The 24,728-nt window shown below is 37.3% G+C and overlaps 1 protein-coding gene across 1 annotated transcript in view; it reads left to right on the top strand.

Annotated features, from left to right (window-relative positions):
* LOC106130394 (uncharacterized) overlaps positions 1 to 24,728 on the top strand; it is a 71,533-nt gene that overhangs the window by 1,077 nt on the left and 45,728 nt on the right. Inside the window, exon 2 of the mRNA XM_060952053.1 lies at positions 12,500 to 12,710. Coding sequence (XP_060808036.1) covers positions 12,623 to 12,710 — 88 coding nt within the window. The 5' untranslated portion in view covers positions 12,500 to 12,622. The remainder of the gene's footprint in view (positions 1 to 12,499; positions 12,711 to 24,728) is intronic.

Genomic DNA, 24,728 nt, shown 5'->3' with positions numbered 1-24,728 from the left:
TTGTAAATTAATATAAATGTGTAGTGTATATATATATATATGTAGCGAAGGAAGTATGCAGAGATCGTGGCAAGTGGAAAGAGTTAGTCTCTGCCTACCCCTCCGGGCAAGAGGCGTGATTTTATGTATGTATGTATGTGTAGTGTATAAAATGTAGGAAGCGCTAATAAATCATCAAAATTCGCGCGCGTAGGTGGTGCAAAATTTATTGTAAGTGCTGATCTCAATCCTGAGATTCACCTGACAGCTATAAAAACAACCGCGCAAAGAACTGCGACTGCAAGTGACGCAAGACCATAACACATCATTCCCTTTGTTTAAAGTGCTATATTTATTATCTTATTTTCCGATTCCTATTCTCCAACTACTAACATCAAAATTAACAAAGTAATAATATTAAACACAAAACATTATTATATCATCTACGTAACTCGGAACAAAGGATAACGCCAGATAATTCGTACATTCGTACATCCATTTCAGTCAGTCTGCCGAGCGAAATTAGCATTCCGCCAGCATACATACATACATATGATCACGTCTATATCCCTTGCGGGGTAGACAGAGCCAACAGTCTTGAAAAGACTGAATGGCCACGTTCAGCTATTTGGCTTAATGATAGAACCGAGATTCAAATAGTGACAGGTTGCTAGCCCATCGCCTAAAAGAGGAATCCTAAGTTTATAAGCCTATCCCTTAGTCGCCTTTTACGACATCCATGGGAAAGAGATGGAGTGGTCCTATTCTTTTTTGTAATAGTGCCGGGAACCACACGGCACTCCGCCAGCTTCAGAATAAAATTAATGTTTCCAAACGAACCTAGATCTCAGGCTGGGAATTGGGTTAATGTGTAAATTTAAATACTTACGGGAAATAAAGGAACTAACTTGTGCATTCAAGGGGTTAAGACCAAATTTAAATTCAAAATTTTCATTTATTTTTATGGGACATTTCACAAATCATTTAATAATTGTCATATCTTTAAATTTTTCACAACATTAGTTGACGTCAAAAAATTAACTTAAAACTAAGTTTACTGCCGCTTTAAAATCGACAGAAGACAACTTTTGGTCAATTTTTGTAAAACTCTTAGACGGCAAGTTTTCAAAATGGATCATTTAACATGTTACACACGATAAAAATAATCAAGGCTTGTCAATAATATTATGGTTTTGTGCACAGTAAAGAATTGTGAATAAAAATTCTACAAAATGTTCATACGAAAATCGTTAAAGTTAGTTTAGAAGATATGGAATATGGATGTGAACAGCTGAAAGAAATTATACCTATTGAAAACTGTATATTTTACGACGGATATACAACGAAGTTATCCTAAAATATTCCCATTTTCCTTTCAAGTTACGTGAACCTAAATAGTCGTGGATATATGCATGCATACAATAGTCACGTCTATATCCATTGCGGGGCAGACAGAGCCAACATTCTCAAAAAGTCACTGGCCTAATGGCTATGGCTTTATGATTGAGATTCAAAATAGAGACAGGTTGCTAGCTCATCGCCTACAAAAGCAATCGCAAGTTTTGTAAGCCTATCACTTAGTCGCCTTTAACGACATCCATGGGAAATATATGGAGTGTCTTTATTCTAAATTGCCGGATACCAGACGGCACAGTCGTGGACATGCATAAATATAACGCCAAATAAAACGTTCAAGAGCAAAGCTTCGTTAAGAGTGATTCATCATTTTGATTTATAATCCGAGTGAAATGGAAAGGGCGAGAGGCGGAGACGAATTTGGAATTTATGAAAATGTACTCCACAGAATTAACCCATCTTGTTGAAGGTATGTTGACGTGTGGAGTGAATGAAGCTGTCTGAAAGGTATTTAAAATCCAGTTCCTCAAGTAGTCAAATATGTGGAGTTGCCACAAAAAGGCAATTAAAAAATTTTTGTTGCTGTTCTATCTTTAAATGTTTCAATTAAATTTTGATCTGATTTAATATCAAGGTAGCTTATAATTTTACTAAGGGAATATACAAATTCTACAGTGAAATAGTTTTTCTCATTATTAGTTATTGAACACAAAACTTCGAAAATGATTTTTCCGACACACTATAATAGGTAGATGTATATTTTGTACGTGTACCGTGCGGTTACCGGCACCAATGCAAAAAAGAATAGGACCACTCCATCTCTTTCCCATGGATGTCGTAAAAGGCGTCTAAGGGACGGGCTTGTAAACATGGGATTCTTTTTTTTGGCGATAGGCTAACAACTTGTCACAATTTCTGTCTGTCTGTTTCTTTTGTCATATCTCAATTCTATCATTGAGCCAAATAGCTGAACGTGGCCTATCAGTCTTTTCAAGACTGTTAGCTCTGTCTACCTAGCAAGGGATATAGATGTGACTATATGAATAGAATATAATAGATTACATCACAAAAACATTAGCAACCTGGCTTGAAGATGCATCAAATAGCACACAAACCAGGAAGCTAAAGAAAAATTATTTTTACTCAAGTGAAAAACGAACTAAAAGTGAAACCAAATAAAAAAATATATAATAGATTTATTTTCAAAATTGGAAACAAGGTATAACTTATTGTCGTCATATCACTTAAATCTAATTATAACTACTACCGCTCACTTAATTCTAAATCGTGGACGAATGCACATTGTCTACATTAAAAAACATGATTGTATGTACAACTACTTTGTTTTGGATTTGATTCTTTATTAAAAATATCAATCTTTTGAATCGCCATTTGCATGAATTCGTATTAAAGTTGAATAAACAAGTAAAAACAACACAAATATAAGTAGTTATTTGGCGACCAAATGATGTGACAACAAACCTTTGTTTAGGACAAATATTTATCTGAAGTTCTATTTGTTCAGCCGTTGAACCGCCAATTTTCAGCACATTTTAGGTTTTTGTTGCAGTAACCACTGAATATTTGTCATATTTCTTACATACATACATACATATAATCATGTCTACATCCCTTGTGGGGTAGACAGAGTCAAAAGTCTTGAAAATACTGATAGACCACGTTCAGCTGTTTGGTTTACTGATAGAATTGAGATTCATATAAAGTGACAGGTTGCTCGCCTTTCGCCTAAAAGAAGTTTAAAGCCTACTCCTTAGTCGAGATGGAGTGGTCCTATTCTTTTTTCTATTGGTGCCAACCTCTTCTCTTAAAATCTTCTCTTAAAATAAAATTGGTGGAACCACACGGCACATTATGTTTTTTTCTGGTTTTTAGTTCGCTTGCTTATAATATAAGGTATTCACATCCTACTAATATTATAAATGCGAAAGTTTGTGAGTATGTCAGGAAAGAGTACCTAACAAACAACCACACTGACATATGGTTGTTTGTTAGGTACTCTTTCACGCAAAAACTACTGAACCGATTACGATGAAATTTGGTATTAAGGTAGCTGAAGACCCAGAATAACACATAGGTTACTTTTTATCCCGGAGTTTCCGTGGGATTGATTGTTAAGTTATGATAGAGGGATAGAGATGGGAGGAGAGATAGGTTAAAGCGGACGAAGTCGCGGGCGGCCTCTAGTATTCTATCTTTCTGGTATGAATTCTGTAATAGACTCGCCAAACAGCTGAACGTGTCCTATCAGTTTTTCCAAGACTGTTGGCCCCGCAAGGGATATAGCCGTGATTATACATCGGCAACTTTTTTTAAGCGAGAAATGTCGCGGGAAAATAGCTAATGTTTCTCAAATTTGTCTATTATGCACCCCAACAAGGCAACCCTAACAAAAAGATGCTTAATAAGATAACCTACGTATCTGGCAACTTTGCGGTTCAGTGCATTTTTATGGGCAATTTGTGCACATAAAGTTAAAACCAATTTGGGTGGAAACATTTATTATGCCATTTGAAATCGAAATCTATACTTATATTATTAAGCTGAAGAGCTTGATTGTTTGTTTGAACGCGCTAATCTCAGGAACTTCTGGTTCGAATTGAAAAAATATTTTTGCGTCGAATAGACCATTTATCGAGGAAGGCGTTAGGCTATATAACATCACGCTGCAACTATTAGGAGCGAAGAAAACGTGGAAAATGTGAAAAAAAAAACGGGGAAAATTATTCACTCTTGAACTTGACGGCTACAATGATGCCCAAAATAACTATTCCACGGTGACGAAGTTGCGGGCACAGCTAGTAATGTTATATTATTGCAATTTTATCAAGCAAACATACATACATCTCTAAGTAAAACATACATATAATCACGTTTATATCCCTTGCGAGGTAGACAAAGCCAGCAGTATTGGAAAGACTGAAAGGCCACGTTCAGCTGTTTGGCTTATTGATAGAATTGAGATTCGAATAGTGTCAGGTTGCTAGCCCATCGCTTGAAAGAAGAATCCCAATTTTATAAGCCAATCCCTTAGTCGCCTTTTACCTTCATAACTAAAACTTTAAAAAGACATTAACCAAAGAAGATACAAACATTTAAACATAAAATCATGCTTCTTCCCCAGAGGGGTAGGCAGAGAATGCATTAAAATAAAAAAAGATTTACCTTTTTTTGAAGTTTGGCTTATATTGTTCAGGGATTTCTCGAAATTCCCGCGGGTACGAAAATTAATGCGATTTTTCGTTTTTCGCGTGCGAAATCGCAGGCACACTGTACAGAGACCACATCTTTCCACTTGCCACGATCCCTGCATACTTCTTTTGCTTCATTCACATTCATAACTCTCTTCTAGCTCGTCGGTTTCGGGTCCTTTTGCTAGAACGTCTCCGATTTGATCATGGTACGTTCGTCTAGGCCTTCCTACTCCAACAGTCCCTTTCACACTCCCTTTGTATATTAGTCCATACACACACACACACACACACACACACACACATACAGAGAGAGACACACACTGTAGTGATAAAATATTCTCGTTGTAATATACATACTATTAACTTTACCTTACCAAAAACATGAGAGGTTGTCGTTCTGAAAATAGCCGAGTTAACGGAAAACAAGTTTCAGACAAAGGAAAGGACGAAAACAAATAAAAATTTACGCAAGTACCCCGATCAATGTGTATTACACGATTTTTCCTAACAAATGTACGAAACTTTGTTGAAAACTTGGGAATTTTTTACGACCTATTCCGTTTAATGTCTTACGTGGAATATATCGATGTTGTATATTAGTTGGAAGAAAGCGAGGGAGACCGAGTATGCGCCGGAGTAGAAGAGAAGGATATATTTAAGAGAAGGTGTGTAGCTGGTTGGAAGAGATAAGCGAGAAAAGAGGAAGATGGTGTTAATTGGGGGAGGCCTACGTCGCACATTCGACTTCCGAAAATTAGTCACATTATTATAGTTTTAATTGTAGCTAGAGAATTGTTCAATATTTCTGTTAGAATAAATACTTTTTTAAGTTATATTAGAAAGATTTTTTTTTGGATAAAACACAATTATCACGTTTTTATTCTTTACGAGGTAGACGGAGTCAATAGTCTCGAAAAGACTGGAAGGCGATGTGATGCGATTCAGCTGTATGGCTTATGATGGAATTCATATACAAATACTTGCAAGTTGCTAGCCTACTTTATAACATAAGTTATTATCATTCCAATTAAAAATATTTTACGTTTTAAACAAATACATCGACTTGGAACAAACTGAACGACTCACATAATAAGAGAATGAACGAGTCAGAGACAAAGTAACTTTTTTTTTTCCAAATTATTATTGTCGAGTCCCGAGTCACAGTTGAAGCATAAACTGTTAGACTCAAACCTAATGCCATTTCTAGTTCCGAATAAATTTCTTACAAGTTGGAATAACTTACGATTCCCTTCCTAACTACAGTCGTTCAACTCGACTTAGCCGAAATAAATTGTTCGGTATTACATGGCGCGTCCCGCTATGTATGTAGAATAAAAATAGTACAGAGATATAGCTTCTAGCGTCGGTGGTCGAACGGTTAAGATAGCTGAGTAAAAAGTCTGATGCACAGGTTTAAATCCTACATTGGCGATAAAGATAGGACTTTTTTCTGAGATTACGTTACATACGTTAGTTATATACTACGTCATATACGTTAGTTTTATTGACGACTGATGCTCTTAAGGTGAAGGAAAATATCGTAAGGAAACCTGCACATTCAGGCAAGTTGATGTGTAGCGCGTACCTGTGAATCAATATGGGTTACGTTCCTTTGTAATGACAAATGTCCTGTCAAAGTCTGACCTACCCAATCTAATCGTGGTCATGACTGCCTAATCAACGGCTCAGAAAAATACCTATTTGTGCAAAATTTGTATCTCACATTAGAATTTATTGGAAAGTTGATAGCTTACCGGAACTATATGAAATAAAATTATTTTTAAGATCGCTATCTTAAAAAACACGTCTAATTATTAGTTCTTTATAAATACTCTTTTTCAGTTCCGAGTTCATCTCTGTATTATCGGTGTTTTGTGCCAACACGAACTTGTAATTTTGTACGAAACAAAACACGTAAATCAGTGTGTACATGCTAGTTATCAAGAGCGGCACTTTACAGAACGACAAACATAAAATTAAAAATCTTGTATATAAAATTCTCGTGTCACAATGTACGTTCCCGTACTCCTCCGAAACGGCTTGACTGATTCTCATGAAATTTTGTGGGCACATTGAGTTGGTGTGAGAACCGGCCGACATTTACATATTTTTCATACCCACAACATGCAAAACAACGTTTGACGGGACAGCTAGTATTATTGTATTTTTTTTGTCGAGAATGTTCGGGAAAATGATGAATAGGTATCCTTTTTTGAAAGAATGTAGTAGGATACATACATACATATATTCACTTCTATGTATATCCCTTGCGGAGTACACAAACGACGACTTTATTTTAAAACCGACGCTCCCAGCGAATTTCATTGGGATTTGTTATAAGTACATTTTGAATGAGTTGAAGGAGTGCTCCGAAGTATCTGTCAAAATTAATTATTGTTTACAGTCCACGTTTCTGGGAGAATTGTAAGGAATCCGTACTTGTTTCAAAGAAACCTGATAATGCAGTACTCGATTAAAGTCTTCTAACTCCTTGATGAAATGTGAAAGTGTTATAAATTTTATTTCAAAATTTCCGATAAAAAAACACATCAGATTATCTTGCTAATGATGTGGAAATTATAGAACAGAATACGGGACAATGACAAGTTATGACAGATATACAAGTTAGCCTCGAAGAAAGTTAGAAACTTGTGTTACGGGACTTTAACTCAACTAATATGTTTTATAATAAATACTTATATAGATAAACATCGAAGACCTAGACCAATCAGAGAATGTTCGTTTCTCAATATGCTCTGGCTCAGATTCTAACCCGGGACCTCCGGTGACACTACCGCTGCGCCACAGAGGCCGTCAAGTATGCATGAAATAAAAATCTAACATTGAATTAACAACACTTCTTTCGACAAGAGGGTTAAACCTTTAACAAAGCCACCGATGACGTTCCAATTCAAATACCATTTTGATAAACAGCGAAATAAATCCATTGACACTTCAATCTAGCACGCACTTGGAGGCCCTCAATTATTTTCTAACAACATCGGTAGGGGACGGTCCCTCAAACTTTAATACCACAGAGACTGGGGCATTTGAAAACGGTGGTTCACGCAGCGAATGTTCAAATATTGTCATGATTGTCACGACAGAAATAATCAGTCGTTTATTACGTGTAGGTCGGTCGTTAGCGCGCGAATTAAATATTGTGAATTCAAATTAAAAAAAATTATTTCTTAGGTATTATAGGATACTTTGTATTGCTTAATAATTGACAAATCTTTTGGTTTCACAACATTGGTTGAAGTCAAATAAATTACTTAAAACTAAGTTTACTGCCGCTTCCAAGGTGTCAGTGCAGAAGAAGCGGTAACAAACTGCACTGCAGCATTTTCTTCAATGAATTTAAGCTGGGAGCGTAGCTGGAATAGATCTTTTATTTATAAAGTTTTGATGTTTAAGTGGGTTAGATTAAATAAACTTATCCCTCTGTTTTTTCAAAATCTAACTTCACTATTGAACAAATCCACCTTCCTAACTTTAATCATGTAATACGGAAAGTCTCCCAAAAAAAATTGCTAAATTTATTCTCGATTTTACCTTTGGCTGCAGAACTCTTAAAACTCTTAATTTGATTTTTTTTAAAGTTCTTAAAATGATAGGATGACAGCTATCAAGGATAAGTAGTGTTTGTTTTATTTACAAAAACAAAATTATCTTTACCAAAAAAAATAAAATAAAATAAAGCGACTACTTTATCCTTGGCTGAATGATGAATGAACCTTACCCAAAAATCCCCGCGCGCCGGGAACGCTGACAGCACATCCCTACCCGTATTCCCCGGCACAATTATCAATCCCTCCAAAACGGTGTACCCCATCCCTAATCCCGGTGGAATGGTTAATAGCTGCGACAATTTTGGCGGTTACGAATTTTGTTTTCTGGTTTTTAAGTGATAGGTATATACTTACCACTTAAAAACCTACCACAATATACCACTTAAAAATATGGTTTTTAAGTGGTATATGGTAGACAGAGCCAGCCGTCTTGAAAAGACTGAATGGCCACGTTCAGCTATTTGGCTTAATGATAGAATTGAGATTCAAATAGTGACAGGTTGCTAGCCCATCGCATAAGAAAGAATCCCAAGTTTGTAAGCCTATCCCTTAGTCGCCTTTTACGACATCCATGGGAAAGAGATGGAGTGGTCCTATTCTTTTTTGTATTGGTGCCGGGGACCACACGGCACACGGTAGAATATAGCCTGGAATAACATAAGTACTTATTGTTCCGGGGGGTATTCCCACATAAGCAAAGTCCCGGGACGCAGCTAGTAAATAATATTTTTTGCCTGTGTGGAAAAACGCCACCATTTTGAGTCAAATTATATTACTACGCAAGAGATATATATATATATATAAAAGCTCTTAATAAAACAACTTTAGTACACAGCGCGTACAGTCGACCGCATGTCGATTTATCCGGAAACTCTATGGCGTTGTAATAGAGGCGAATTTGGCTAACTTGATATGCTGCTGACTGTACAGTACAGTCATCTAGATAATGAAGTGGTTGGATTAGTTCGGAATCCCTTGGGATAGCTTAATAGGGGGAAGGGAGTGCATATCGCGCAGTGATTTATATGAAACAGTCCCTTACGTATACAAATAAATGTATCGCTTAGTATACATTGACTAACATATTAACGCACATCCCAAACCGTTGCTGGTTCTACATACACATACATACATACGTCACGTCTATATTCCTTGCGGGGTATACAGAGCCAACGCGTTCACGGCCACGTTCAGCTCTATGGCTTAATGATGGAATTAAGACTCAAATAGTGACAGGTTTAGCCCATCGCCTTAGTTTATTAGCCATTCCCTTAGTTGCCTTTTACGATCCATGAGAAATTATGGAGTGATCCTACACAAAAGTGCTGGGAACAAGAAATTAAAGCAGATATATTTATGCCATGAAATAATATCAATGGTTAAAACACAACGAGGCTTTTCATCTGACTTCTGTTGTTTCTTTTTGCTCAAAGAATGCCACTAATTAGTTCCGTAACTTCAATCGCTGTTATATTTCAAGGGCTGACATTTTCTCTTTTCTTCCGCACGAACAGAAATATGTTGGTTGCTTTTAATGGTCCTTATTTATATCTGTAAGAGAGGGATGTAAATAATTAACTAATTAGTTTAATTTGTCATTGGATTGTCTTTTTTCTATTTGCGCCGTGTGTATGTCATTGGAAGTCATTGTATCGTCAATGCGCAAACGCAATTGCATTCTCAACTGGAACAGCAAGTGATCCGTAGTGTGTGTGATGGATGTCGTAAAAGGTTATGCAAAATCTAAGGTACAGGAGTTTGCAACTGATTATACAGGGTTAAATTCTTGGAAAAAGAATCGTGGTTAAAAAGAAGATCAAATTAAGGACGTCCTTGTAAAGGGTCAGGCCAAAAGTACCCGAAACCGCCGAGCTTGCATGAAGAGAGTTATTATTATTAGTTATTATATTATGAATGTGGATGATGCGAAGGAAGTATGCAGAGATCGTGGCAAGTGGAAAGAGGTAGTCTCTGCCTACCCCTCCGGGAAAGAGGCGTGATTTTATGTATGTATGTTGAAAAAGAAAATGGCGTCAGTCCGCGACTGATTCGGCCGGAGTACCACATCGAGGTCTCGAGCGGCGGCGTTGACGAAAAATAAAACCGCCATGTTGCTGTTCCAACCTTTGATAGGAGATGAACTCTAAGAAGAAGAAGTCCTAAAAGGCGATTAAGGAAATAGACACATTCATCTAGTCTAGTGAGGATGCAACCAGGAGTAAGAAAGGAGAATGGTACTGTAGCGGCCGTTCAGCCTCCATGGACAAACGACTCTGTCTTAACATTTTAGACGACTAAAACCGACTGACAGACTGTGAAAAAAAGGACAATCGACTAGGACACTGAGGAGACGACCATAAGACGACGAGACGACAAGACGTATCTTGAACGGGAAAATTCTTTTTTATTCTGACTAGACAAATAGACCCTCGGCCCGTTCAGGTACTTTATTCTCTCTCAGTAGTTCTAATGTTTCTCATGCATGTATGTTTTCAGTCGAAATATCTACGAAGTACCAAGTCGGAATACAGCAATTTCCTATTCGTAATAAGCCCAAGTAGGGTTCCGTATTAACGCTGGGGAGGCGTCGTGTCATGTTTCATGGAAGGAAGTATTTATAGAGCTTCCGAGCCTGGAGCTTTATGAGATTTATTAGTTTCGAGATTAACTTCGATTTTCTTGGTGGCAATAAGGGCTTTCATCGTTAGTGTCTTGCGGTTCCTGATTTAGAGCCTTGTGGAATTCTAGTGGGAGGATACAAATTTATCTAAGTACTAGTCGTGCCCGCGACTTCGTCCGCGTAGAATAGTTATATTGGGCATTTCAATGATGCACTCAAGGATGAATAATTTTGCCCGTTTTTTTTTCACATTTTCTATATTGCATCGCTCTTAATAGTTGCAGCGTGATTTATATATAGCCTAAAGCATTCCTCGATAAATGGTCTATTCAACGCAAAAAGAATTTTTCAATTCGAACCAGTATTTCCTGAGATTAGCGCGTACAAACAAACAAACAAACTCTTCAGCTTTATAATATTAGTATAGATAAGTCGTTGTTCGCCGCCAACTTACACGTCGCGAACACAATATATTTTTACAAAGTTGCGAATATGTCAAAAACTACTTATTCCATTTTGATGCCACTTGAAGATTCCATTGATAGAGCCAACATACATTAGGTATACCCAAGTTTCATAAAAAAAAGGCCCAGCGGTTCGGAAGTTATCACGTTTCAAACATATAACAAATGTAGGTACCTATTGTCGTCCCAAGTTATTTGGTATTAGTAATTACAATATGTCCGCGTAAAACGACATATTTCGTGAATTTCGTTGTTGGAATTTCAGGAAATCCTCGTGGACCACTCAAAGAACCTACCTACATATGTATAACATTTGTGATTTCTAGATCTAGATAGTTTAGCCAGTGCGTTCCCTATTAAATAAAGGTTTTCAATTACGTTAGGTTTTAAATACAGGTTCCATACCTGAATTTCGTTGCGCTTTTGTTCGCTAGTTTTTGTTTCATTTCACACATTTTCTAACGAATATTTATTAAGTTTGTAAATTGTATGAATAACAACCAATACTTATATATTTTACTACAGGCCGCCCGCGACTTCGTCCGCGTAGAATTCCGCGGGAACTCCGTGATAAAAAGTAGCCTATGTGTAATTCTGGGTCTTCAGCTACCTACAAACCAAATTTCGTCGTAATCGGTTCAGAAGTTTTTGCGTGTAAGAGTAACAAACATCCATACTGACATCCTGACATACAAACTTTCGCATTAATAATATTAAGAAGTAGGATTTGTTGATCGCTCTTTCCTTCACATATTTCGCAAGTTACCTACTATAAGGTAAATTTCGAAAGTTTCTATAAGGTAACTATAGTTTTGAATGCATAATATGACCACGCATCTTCCTCAGGTGTAGACAGGCATCTTTCCATTTGTCACGCTCCCTGCATTATTTCGCTCGTAACGACGCCCACATTCATCAATCTTTTCATGCAAGTTCGTCTGTTTAGGGTACCTACTCTTGACGGAATCTTACCCCAAAATGTAACCGATTGATCATACGTATCTTGATCAAATTAAGGACGTCCTGGTAAAGGGTCAGGTCAAAAGTACCCGAAACCGCCGAGCTTCCATGAAGAAAGTTATGAATGTGGATGAAGCGAAGGAAATATGCAGAGATCGTGGCAAGTGGAAAGAGGTAGTCTCTGCCTACCCCTCCGGGAAAAAGGCGTGATGTTATGTATGTATGTTATGTATGTATGATCATACATGTAGTTCATTCGTCTAGGCCTTCCTTTTACAAACTTAATTTTTTTCATGATTTACCAGAAAATAAAAAACGTGATATTTCCTTCCACAGATGCAGCGACCGTCGAGATGAGCGCCACCCGCGCCTCGCCCCCACCCCGCGCCTCTGTCTATCTCGCTCGCACACACCTCTTTCTCACTCCCTCTCTCCCCCCGTCTCACTTCCTCGCTAAGAATGCCGCGCTCTGATTGGCTGATGGCGGGCTCAACTCTTATGCGCGCACGCAGCGCGTGGGCGCTTCTTCTCTTCCTGTTTCTTATTGGTAAGTGATACAATCAATTTAAATATAAAAAAAAAACAAAATTATTTTAGTCATTAACGCTACCGTTTAAAATATTTCTGTCAAATTCATGAAACCACACATACATACATAAATACATATAATCACGTCTATATAGATATAGACGTTGATTATATGAATTATTGATGATAAAATGGCATCAAGGAATTAAACTTTAACACTAAATCTGTGTACCTGAATGTTCACTATTCCCTGACAAGCTTCAAAGCTGCCCTGAAAGCTCCAGTCACCGTCTATAATTACCGTTCAAGTTGTATGTTTGTTGTCGTCGTTAGCGAAACATTACTTACTTTATTAATTATCGGGCGGTAAGTTAAGCTTTAAGCACATAATTATTTTCAAACATACATACATAAAGTCACGTATATATCTTGCGGAGTAGACAGAGCCAACAATCTTGAAAAGACTGAAGGGCCACGTTCAACTTTATCCCTTTATGTTGGAATTGAGATTCAAATCGTGACAAGTTGCTAGCCTACAAGAGGAATCCCAAGTTTTTAAGCTTATCCCTTAGTCGCCTCTACGACATCCCAACAAGTCTATGGTATACCTACATACATACGTTGCGTTACAGGCGTTGCGGGGTAGACAGAGCCAACTGAACCAAATAGCTGAACGTGGCCTATCAGTCTTTACAAGACTGATAGGCCACGTTCAGCTATTTGGCTTTAAGATAGAATTGAGATTCAAATAGTGACAGGTTGCAAGCCCATCGCCTAAAAAAGAATCCCAAGTTTGTAAGCCTATCCCTTAGTCGCCTTTAACGACATCCATGGGACATTCTTTTTTGTATTGGTGCCGGGAACCACACGGCACAGTCTGTGGTATTTCAGTATTATTTTATTCTTTAACTTACACTAAAAGATTACTTACTAACCTTTTAGCGTTTGAGAAATTGCATGAACGAAATCCAATCAGGTTAAGTGAAAACATGCAATTTAAGCATAAAATGCTGAAACTATGAGTTATTGGAAATTGAAGTACCTACCTAATTTTTTATTTTTTCTTATCTCTGTTAGACCTAAAAGATTGATTATGTATGTTTGACTGTGTTTTAGTGTCGTTTTTAATAGTATGCAATTGATAGTGCCGTGTGGTTTCCGGCACCATTAAAAAAGAAGAAATAGGACCACTCCATCTCTTTCCCATGGATGTCGTAAAAGGCGACTAAGGGACAGGCTTATAAACTTGGGATTCCTTTTTAAGCGATGGGTTAGCAACCTCTCAGTATTTGAATCTCAATTCTATAATTAAGCCAAACAGCTGAACGTGTCCTTTGTCTACCCCGCAAGGGATAAAGATTATATGTATGTATTCATTTATTTAAATCTATTGTACAAAATACAAACTTACAGCACAATTGGCGGACCTAATGCTGGAAGCATTATCTATATTATTAATTTTCATCAATTTAACGGAAAGCCTACTTAATTTCCTACTCCTTATTAAGCCCGCTAGTAAAATTTCATGACAGGGATCTCTCATATCTTCATTGTACTATTCTATTTAATCTACTAAAATATGTGCATACTCTACGTTAATGCCTTAATTTTACAAGATTACATCTTGATTCATCATCTCGATTTGAATCTCAATTCTATCATTAAGATAAATAGCTGAACGTAGCCTATCAGTCTTTTCAAGACTGTTGGCTCTGTCTACCCCGCAAGGGATATAGACGTGACCATATGTATGTATGTAGGTACATCTTGGTCTGGTAGGCAACTGTGTGTGCAGACGCGTCACTCTTCGTATTGTTCGTAAAAGTCAGTCAAGGGAGAGGCTTATAAACTTGGAATTGTGTTAACGCGACGGGCTCACTCTGACACTATTTATGTTTCAATTCTATCATTAATCAATACAGCTGTACGTTACCTTCCTGTCTTTACGAGATTGCTGGCTCTGTCTACCCCGTAAGGGTTGAAACACGCGATGAAATCTCCATACTCGAATGTTATCTGTGGATTTGCGAAATGGCATTCAAGTGCTTTGTCGAATGGTTTTTGTTTTCCCAGCTTTTTGGGTTAACGGCTTATACATTTTTGATGTGAGGGACGAGATCTCTCAAGGATTGAAGGCGGTACATAAGTGGCTTGCTAAACACCAGTGGAATTTTTTAGAATTACTTGGGTTGGGATACGCAACATGGGAATGAGACACAAGTTCTTCAGATTTAAAATTTATAGCCGCATAAAACCTTTAAACCTTTGTGCCGTGTGGTTCCCGACACCATTAACCTATTTTACCTAGTTACCTCCGCTTTGGCCTCTGTGTTGCAGCGGTAGTACGCTTGTCTGTGACACCGGAGTTCGAGTCCCGGCCAGGGCATGATGAGAAAAGAACTTTTTCTGATTGGCCTGGGTCTTGGATGTTTATCTATACCTATAAGTATGTATTATAAAATATAGTATCGTTGAGTTAGTATCTCGTAACACAAGTCTCGAACTTACTTCGAGGCTAACTCAATATGTGTAATTTGTCCTGTATGTATATATATTTTTAATATTTATGCAATGGTTACTTTACTTACTTAATTGATTTAAGTGCATAAAAAGTTAAGTGAAAATGTTTTAAAACAAAAATAAGTTAACGTAATCATGTAAGTTTAATGGAAATTTATCAAGCGGATTAGTAATTGGGGTGACAAGAAAAAGAAATTAATTATTTTAAGTTTTTGACTTTAATAGTATGAAACTCCACTGAAATAGTAATTTTAATAACTGTGATTATGACCTTCAATTAAGCACTTTAAAGTGTCGCCAAGTTTTAGAACTTTAAGAAAACACAAAATAGATTTCGTTTAAAATTTCCATTTAAATTTTATAACTTTCACAACGCGAAAAGTTGAAGACAAAACGATGACATTCTGATATGAGAAATTTTGTTGGAAGTTTTGTACTCATTAAAAGATTTAACAGAAATATGCAATTTAGTAACTCTTCTTATTTTGATTTCTTCTTTTATATTCGTATACCGTATGGTGAAATGCTTGGCTTTTCAAAGTTACGCTACACAAAAGAATTAAGAGTACAAAGATGGTGTACAAAAGGCGGCCTTATTACACTCTCTTCCAGGCAACAAGATCATAGAATGAGAGAGAATTCGGTGATAAATTCAAATTCAATTTTTTTATTATTATTATAGGATACTTCATATCGCTTCATAATTGTCAAAACGTATGGTTTAACAACATTGGTTCACGTCAAATTAATTACTTAAAACTAAGTTTACAGCCGCTTCCAAGGCGTCAGTACAGAAGAAGCGGTAAAAAACTGCACTGCAGCATTTTCTTCAACAACGTCAACTAAACTTAGAATAGAATGTGGACGAGAGAATACATTGTTCAGATTACTATATTCATATGAGAAGAAATGAAAACATTACGTAGTGACTGTTATGGTATTATCAAATTTTCGCTTTGATTAGGCCAAAAATCAAAGCTGGGAACTACATGGTCTGTAACTTCAAGTTGAGTGACTTAACCTTTTGAGTCCTCGGGTCTAACTCATATATATAGCTGTCAAATTGTGGCATTTCATTCCCCTAGGCAGTTGGGATGTGAGGGCCACAGAGCGGGGAAGATCCCGAGGTCGTATGTGCTCTGTGCAGTCATTGAAGCAAATTGGGTCACTATGAACGTTATTTGTGGCGATATCCTAAACTTATACGAAAACGGTTTAAATATTATGTGTTAGGACCCTGGGCGCTTTGGCCTTCCTACAGTCTGGGGCTCTAAAGCATACATACATACATACATATAATCACGTCTTTATCCCTTGCGGAGTAGACAGAGCCAACAGTCTTAATTCAAATAGTGACAGGTTGCTAGCCTGTCGCCTAAAAAAAGAATCCCAAGTTTGTAAGTCTATCTCTTAGTCGCCTTTTACGACATCCGTGGGAAAAAGAAGCGAGTGGTCCTATTCTTTTTTTTTACTGGTGCCGGGAACCACACGGCACTCTAAAGCATGTCAGAAATAACCGATTACTCTTTTTCTTAGGTAGGGATTTGAACCTGTGCCTTTTTGTGCATCACGCTTCCTTAATCGGACTCTTTAACAGTTCAACCACCATGCTCTAAAATGCAACGTAACAAGACGTTATTATACAATTCACTGTTAAATAACTTAGTCTTTATAAAATCCCTTAGTCTACCCAATCGAGTTACTTAAGTCGGCGATTAGTTGCTCAGGCACGACCCTTACTACTGCAATCTACTGCAACAAACAGACGTACTTACAGTCTTTGTTTATAGGATTTTGAGTTTTAAATCTTCTTCTGAAGTTTCGACTTTAACAATTTAAAACATACATACATACATAAAATCACGCCGCTTTCCCGGAGGGGTAGGCAGAAACTACCTCTTTCCACTTGCCACGATCTTTGCATACTTCCTTCGCTTCGTCCACATTCATAACTCTCTTCATGCAAGCTTGGCGGTTTCAAGTACTTTTGACCTGACCCTTAACAATTTAATAATTTGAAATTAATTTAACAATATGAAAATAAAGATTTGATTAGAACGTTGATGCAAGAAAAGTGCTGCCTTGTGGTTACCGGCACCAACCGAAAAAAAAATAATAGGACCACTCCATCTCTTTCCCATGGATGCCGTAAAAGGCAACTAAGGGATAGCTTATAATCTTTTCTATTTATTAACATACATACATACATATAGTCACGTCTATATCCCTTGCTACGTAGACAGAGCCAACAGTCTTGAAAAGAGTTATAGGCCACGTTCAGCTTTAGATGGTAGCCCATCGCCTACAAAAGAATCTTATGTTTATAAGCTTATCCCTAATTCGCCTTTTGCGACTTAAATTTATTAATTTTGCAAAATTGATTGATTAATAATTTGATCGGATGGAACTTTGAACTCTATGTGTTCCTTAGAAACAGCATCTTCCCCGGCCACAGACAGACAAACAAGAATAATAATCCTGTGAAGTTATTTTCCTTTAAAATACGGAACCATAAAAATAGTTTATGAATTGAGCCATCTCCCTCCAAGCAAGATCGTCAACTTTGTTATACAACAACGCATTCTCATATCCGCCAAAAATATTCCTAACTACATCAAGATACTAGAGAATAAATAACAAAAGTTGCCACAACAAGCTAGGGGCGGCATACGAAACGCAGTTAAGTTTAGGGAGAAACAGTTAAAGTGTAGAGATAAAGCTGTACTCAGTGGTCATTTGATTTTAGTATAAAGCATTTTAAATGAAATTTATTTATATATATATATACATCTTATATATATAATTCTCGTGTCACAATGTTCGTCTCCGTACTCCTCCGAAACGGCTTTATCGATTTTAACCAAATTTTGCATGCATATTCAGTAGGTCTGAGAATCGGCTAACATCTATTTTTCATACCCCTTAGTGAACTTTTTTTTTAACTAGAAATTACTTAAATATATTTATATGGCAAAACAACGTTAATTTACATACATACATATAGTCATGTCTATATCCCTCACGGGGTATACAGAGCCAATAGTCTTGGAAAGACTGAAAGGCCACTTTCAAATATATGGCCTAATGATGGAGTTGAGATTCAAATAGCGACAAGTTGCTAGCCCATCGCCTATAAGAAGAATCTCAAGTTTATAAGATGTGTGTAATTTAGTCAATTTTAATACCCGTTTTACTTCTACACTTTCTCTGATTTAGTCTTATATGTGCCATAGAGTTTCTTAAGCCTCCTTTCGGCCCACCCGGCTCGTATATCTGCCAAACTTAACTACCGGATTGGCCATTCTTAATCCAACATCTTTATCCTGGTAGGGCAAGATAAACTACACCCTTGAAGTAGTTCCAGACCAAAATAGTGTTTTATTTAAAAAGATTTTAGGAACGAGCTTTGGTTAAGAGATTTTTAAACATTATTTAGACAAAATTGTCACTTAGTCACTAAGGGGTAGGCTTATAAACTTGAGATTCTTCTTTTAGGCGATTGGCTAGCAATCTGTCACTATTAGAATCTCAATTCTATCATCAAACTAAAAAGCTGAACGTGGTCTATCAGTCTTTTCAAGACTGTTGGCTTTGTTTAACCCGTAAGGGATAACGAGACTATATGCTGTGTCACTTAAAATTGTGACAGAATTAATTAGCAATTCTACTATCACGATATATATTTTTTTTATTAATCATTTCAAGTTTTGGTTTTGATTGAGATGATGACTACCAAATGAGTTTATTTGTTACATAATAGTTTTTGTCCGTAGGTAATGTAATTATTCGATAGATACAAATGAATCAAATTTTTATAATTATTTAATTTAAGTTATATAACGCATAATAAATTAAACTTTTGACATTATAATCACACAGAAAAACCCTCCCAAACATATACCTTTGTTAAGCTGTAAAGATAGTACAGCATGCTACAAAACTAAAAACACCATAGTTGTTACACAAAATCATTTCAAAATGTCTATCCAGCCCTTTCTAACATAAATAGGTCGGTGGGTACCGTCGTCTACCCGGAGTTAAATCACGACCGTCATAAAATCACATTAAACTGGGTGGAAATGTCACTTGTATGGCTTTACCAAGACGTGACTGTCACTTAATATGTATAACAAGTATATGTTACTTGAGGCCGAACGCGACATCGCCCGCATGGAAACCCTATCAATCCCGCGGGAATTTCGGGATAAAAAGTAGCCTATATGTTATTCTGGGTCTTCAGCTACCTACAATTTCATCGTAATCGGTTCAGTAGTTTTTGCGTGAAAGAGTAACAAACATCCATACTCACAAACTTTCGCATTTATAATATTAACTAGAGGCCGCCCGCGACTTCGTCCGCATGGAAACCCTATCAATCCCGCGGGAACTCTGGGATAAAAAGTAGCCTATGTGTTATTCTGGGTCTTCAGCTACCTACATACCAAATTTCATGGTAATCGGTTTAGTAGTTTTTGCGTGAAAGAGTAACAAACATCCATACAAACTTTCGCCTTTATAATAGTAGTAGGATGAACGTGGCCTATCAGTCTTTTCAAGATGGTTCGCTCCGTCTACCCCGCGGGGAACAAAGACGTGACTATAATTATATATTTACGTTTGTATTTAGCTTTGCCCGCGACTTCGTTCGCTTGGAATAGTTATTATGGGCATCATTGAAGCCCTCAAAGATGAATAATTTTTCCCGTTTTTTTTTCTCATTTTCAATTATTTCTTTGCTCCTTATTGTTGCAGCGTGATGTTATACAGCCTAAAGCCTTGCTCAATAAATGGTATTTTCGACGCAAAAAGAATTTTTCCATTCGGACCAGTAGTTCCGGAGATTAGCACGTTCAAACAAACAAACTCTTCAGCCTTATAATATTAGTATAGATTTTTTCGCAACTTTTAAACCATGTTAAAAACTAAGACTTCTAACACTCCTCTTTTCCATCGGGGGTTGTAAATGGAGCCTACATTTATTACCTACCAGACAATTATGCCAACCGCTGTCACTTCCTCAACTTAATTAAAACGTAACGTGATACTGTTCAGAATTGAGGAACTGAACAATCCGCCATTTGTTTAATACTAGCCGAGACTAACCTCAAATATTTAATTGCACGGGCCGTTATTGGTTCTATTTATCTATCAAAGTTAATAAAATTAATAAACTCGTATTATTGAATTCCCTAGTTTTCCGTACATACATATATACATACATAAAATCACGCCTCTTTCCCAGAGGGGTAGGCAGAGGCTACCTCTTACCACTTGCCACGATCTCTGCATACTTCCTTCGCTTCATGCACATTCATAACTCTCTTCATGCAAGCTCGGCGGTTTTGGGTACTCTTGACCTGACCCTTTACCAGGACGTCCTTAATTTCACCAAGATACGTTCGTCTAGGTCTTCCCACTCCGCTATTGAATCTATTTATCTATCAAAGTTAATAAAATTAATAGAAATACTCGTATTATTGAATTCCCTAGTTTTCCGTTCCTGCGGAAATTTTGGGAACTCCTCTTTTAGTGCACCCTTCTTCTACAATCTAACCTCTTTGAATGGGAGCCCAGGGTGCGCCTTATGACCATGATCTAGGATAGGGTGAGTCAGTTTTAAACACGAACCGACTCCCGTCTAACCTCCGCAACTTTTTTTTGAAGAAGAACTTGACTCATACTTCATCATGAAATGCACTAGATGAAAGTGATTATTCGGCTTCTTATTAAATTGTCGAGAACCAAACGACACAGCCTCGGTATTTTGAGTATCGGACAACATATACACAAACATACGATCACGTCTGTATCCCTTGCGGGGTAGAGAAAGTCAACAGTCTTGTAAAGACTAAACGGCCATATTCAGCTGTATGGGTTTTTGATGGAATTGAGAAGAAGAATCCCAAGTTTGTAAGCCTTTTCCTTAGTAGGCGACTACGTTTACGACATCCATGGGAAGATAAATAGTGGTCCGGCTTCCATGGATGATAAGTCCATATATAAGATAATCACATCTATATCCCTTGCGGGGTAGACAGAGCCAACAGTCTTAAAAAGACTGATAGGCCACGTTCAGCTTTTTGGCTTAATGATAGAATTGAGATTGAAATAGTGACAGGTTGCTAGGCCATCGCCTAAAAAGAATCCCAAGTTTGTAAGCCTATCCCTTAGACGCCTTTTACGACATCCATGGGAAAGAGATGGAGTGGTCCTATTCTTTTTTGTATTGGTGCCTGTAATAATTTTACGGTTTATAACGATTTTTATATATCAGGCATCATCATTTCCATAATCACATCGTTACAAGTAACAAGTCCCGAGCCGTGATTTTGAAATCAAGTGACAGTAAGTACAGACATGCGCAATAAAAATAAGCAATATCCTATAAGCTGACGCTGGGGGAACGCTTAGATTGGATCCGACGACTCGGTGACAGATTAGGGAGAGTATAGGGAGGGGAGGAGTGTATTCCCTTTGGGTCTTACAAGGTTTGATTTGAATACTTATATACATATATTCCCGTCTTTATTCCTTGCGGGGTAGACGGAGCCAACAGTCTTGGAGAAACTGATAATCCATGTTTAGCTGTTTGGCATTATGATGGAATTGAGTGACAGGTCACTACTTCAATCTCAATTCTCTTCATCACTCTTTCTCTAAATGTCAATTTAAATTATTAAAACAATGTATTCTCTCGTCTACATTTTTATTCTAAGTTCGGATAGTTGTGAAGTTGACTTGTTGAAGAAAATGCTGCAGTTCACTTTGTTACAGCTTCTTCTGACGCTTTGCAAGCGGCAATTAGTTTTGAGTAATTTATTTCTCGTCAACCAATGTCGTGAAACCAAAAGATATGACAATTATTTAATGATGTTTTTAATGTCCCATACCTAATTATGAATAAAAAATTTGGATTTGAATTGAAATTTGTCTATCTAGCTTACTTACAGCTTTTGACCCGATCTACGCTCCGTTCTCCTGGCGTTAGTCCTAGTTTTTTTTTTTTTTTGAGGACAAATTACACAGTTTGAGTTAGCCTCGAAGTAAGTTCGAGACTTGTCTTACGAGATGCTAACTCAACGATACTATAGACAATCAGAAAAAGTTCTTTTCTCATCATGCCCAGGCCGGGATTCGAACCCGGGACCTCCGGTGACACAGTCAAGCGTATTACCGCTGCGCCACAGAGGCCGTAGTTACATCCTCACATCTCTGGAGAGGAGTCCTGAGCGCCACTTTTGAGCATGATCTTTACACGAAGCCACTCCCTGTTGACCTTACCAACCTTTGAAGGGAAAATCAACCCATATGTTATTATTTTGTATGTTTTACTCTTATGGTGCAATAAAGAGTTTTATCTATCTATCTATCATATTGTATCATGGCTTTGATTATCTTGCAAGTGATAAATACTTCATACGTGTCTGTTTTGAAGGGCCAAAGGGAACAGTACTTGTCACGTCTTCAGAGGCGCCAGTAGGCAATTTTTCATATTAGCAGAATTGACTGCCACTGATTATGTTCATTGGTTTTACGTGATACGTTGTCATTTGGTATAGGGTACGTCGTGTAAATTGACATACATACATACATATGGTCACGACTATATCCCTTGCGGGGTAGAAAGAGCCAATAGTCTTGAAAATAATGAATGACCACGTTCAGCTTTTTGAGTGACAGGTTGCTAATCCATCGCCTAAAAAAAATACCAACTTTGTAAGCCTATCCCTTAGTCGCCTTTTACGACATTCATGGGAAAGAGATGGAGTGGTTCTATTCTTTTTTTCTATTGGTGCCGGAAATCACACGGCACTTTTTGACGTCACATCACTTAAACCTAATTATAACTACTACCGCTTCTAAAGCGGTTTCAAATTACAAAATATGCTTACCAAAATCCGTTGTTGGAACCTGGTAACAGATCATAAAAAAATAATACTACGATACAAAAATTCTCTACAAATTTGATACTCACGAAATCCGAACCTAAGCATTCTCCGAATTACGGAGATTCTTCAGCCATTTCATCAGCCTTACGAACGGAATGCTGGAAAATCATCCGAACTAATATTTTTGGCTACTGCAGAAATGTTATCTACTGTAATAAATATATTTGTTTGTTTGTTTGTAATATCTTTATTGCATAGAAATTTACACAGTACCTAACAAGAAAATAGTAAGTACATAGTTATAAAAGGAACAAATCACTTGCAATGGCGGACTTATCCCATGAAGGGATCACTTCCAGATATTTCGTATTGAGAGTGTAGCGGGAGTGATTCGGCTCGACCGCCACCAAAGGGAAGATCTTCCGCCAGGTTAGGTGTTATGCCTGGGGAACCTAGATGTGTAACCATTGATCCAATACGGGTTAGGTTCCCCTGCAAAGGTTGCGGAGGTCAGATGGGAGTCGCTTCGTGTAAAAACCTAACTCACCCAATCCAGGATGCATAGTCAAAAGCATATCCCAGCCTCCTCTCCAGAGTGGTGAGGATGCAACCGGGACTAAAGCCAGGAAGAAGAAGGAAGTACTTGAAAATATGCTGCTTACCCCATTTCGGTGGGTAAAACATTTGCAACTCGTACAGTTTGGTAATTGATCGATGACGGGCTCTTTGTTTACAGTCTAATTCGCTGTCGAAAACATAATGATAGATCGAATGGCCTTATTCCGAAACCCTTTCCTTTATTATATAAACTGTAGAATATTTGTAAACAAGAATATCTTTCTATTCTTCTGGTGTTAATGCCGGTTACATCCATTTCTCTGGAGTGGAGCTCGAAATGATTCTGAAATGTGTAAGTCAGGTTTTTACACGAAGCGACCTACCTTACCTCCGCAACCATTGCAGGGGAATGTACTCCATATGGGATCATGGTAAAAGCTACATTACCATGGAAAGGCACGTTAATCCAGGGAATAATAATGGAATATTCCTTTAGTTGCCTTTAACGACATCCATGGTTAAGGAATGGAGTGGTTCTATTCTAAAGTGCTGGAAATTACACGGCACAATAGTAATTAATAAGCATTAGTAATTTGAGGCGTTTGTCATCATATAGTCAAAACATCTTGTCGTAGACATATCAAATTCAGCATGAATGAATATCGCAGAAGAATAAGAGAGGATTTCTCGATTTCGCAGATTTCGCGAACACTAAAATTTTTTTTACAAAATTGTGCATATCTCAACAACTACTGAACCGATTTTGATGCCACACCAACTTATAAATTCTATTGACAGATCCTACGTTCATTTTCAATTTCATCCAAATCAGACCAACGATTCAAAAGTTAACGCGTTACAAATATACATACAAAAATGAATTTTCGCCCAAAGTTGATTAGTAAGCCAAAAATGTTTTCATCAAAGGCATAGCCGCGAGCCATAGTAAGTCAGAATATAAAAGTTCTCTACAATTATTCCGCCTAATAAACTCCGGGAAAGTTTCACCCAACTTTGCTGGTAATTTCGTCTTTTACAATGGCAGTCTCGTAACTCGTAAATTGTAATAG

The sequence above is a fragment of the Amyelois transitella genome, chromosome 27 (genome assembly GCF_032362555.1).
Source record: "Amyelois transitella isolate CPQ chromosome 27, ilAmyTran1.1, whole genome shotgun sequence".
Lineage (NCBI taxonomy): Eukaryota > Metazoa > Arthropoda > Insecta > Lepidoptera > Pyralidae > Amyelois > Amyelois transitella.
The sequence above is the reverse complement of the archived record's forward strand: the minus strand, read 5'-3'. Positions and strand labels throughout refer to the sequence as shown.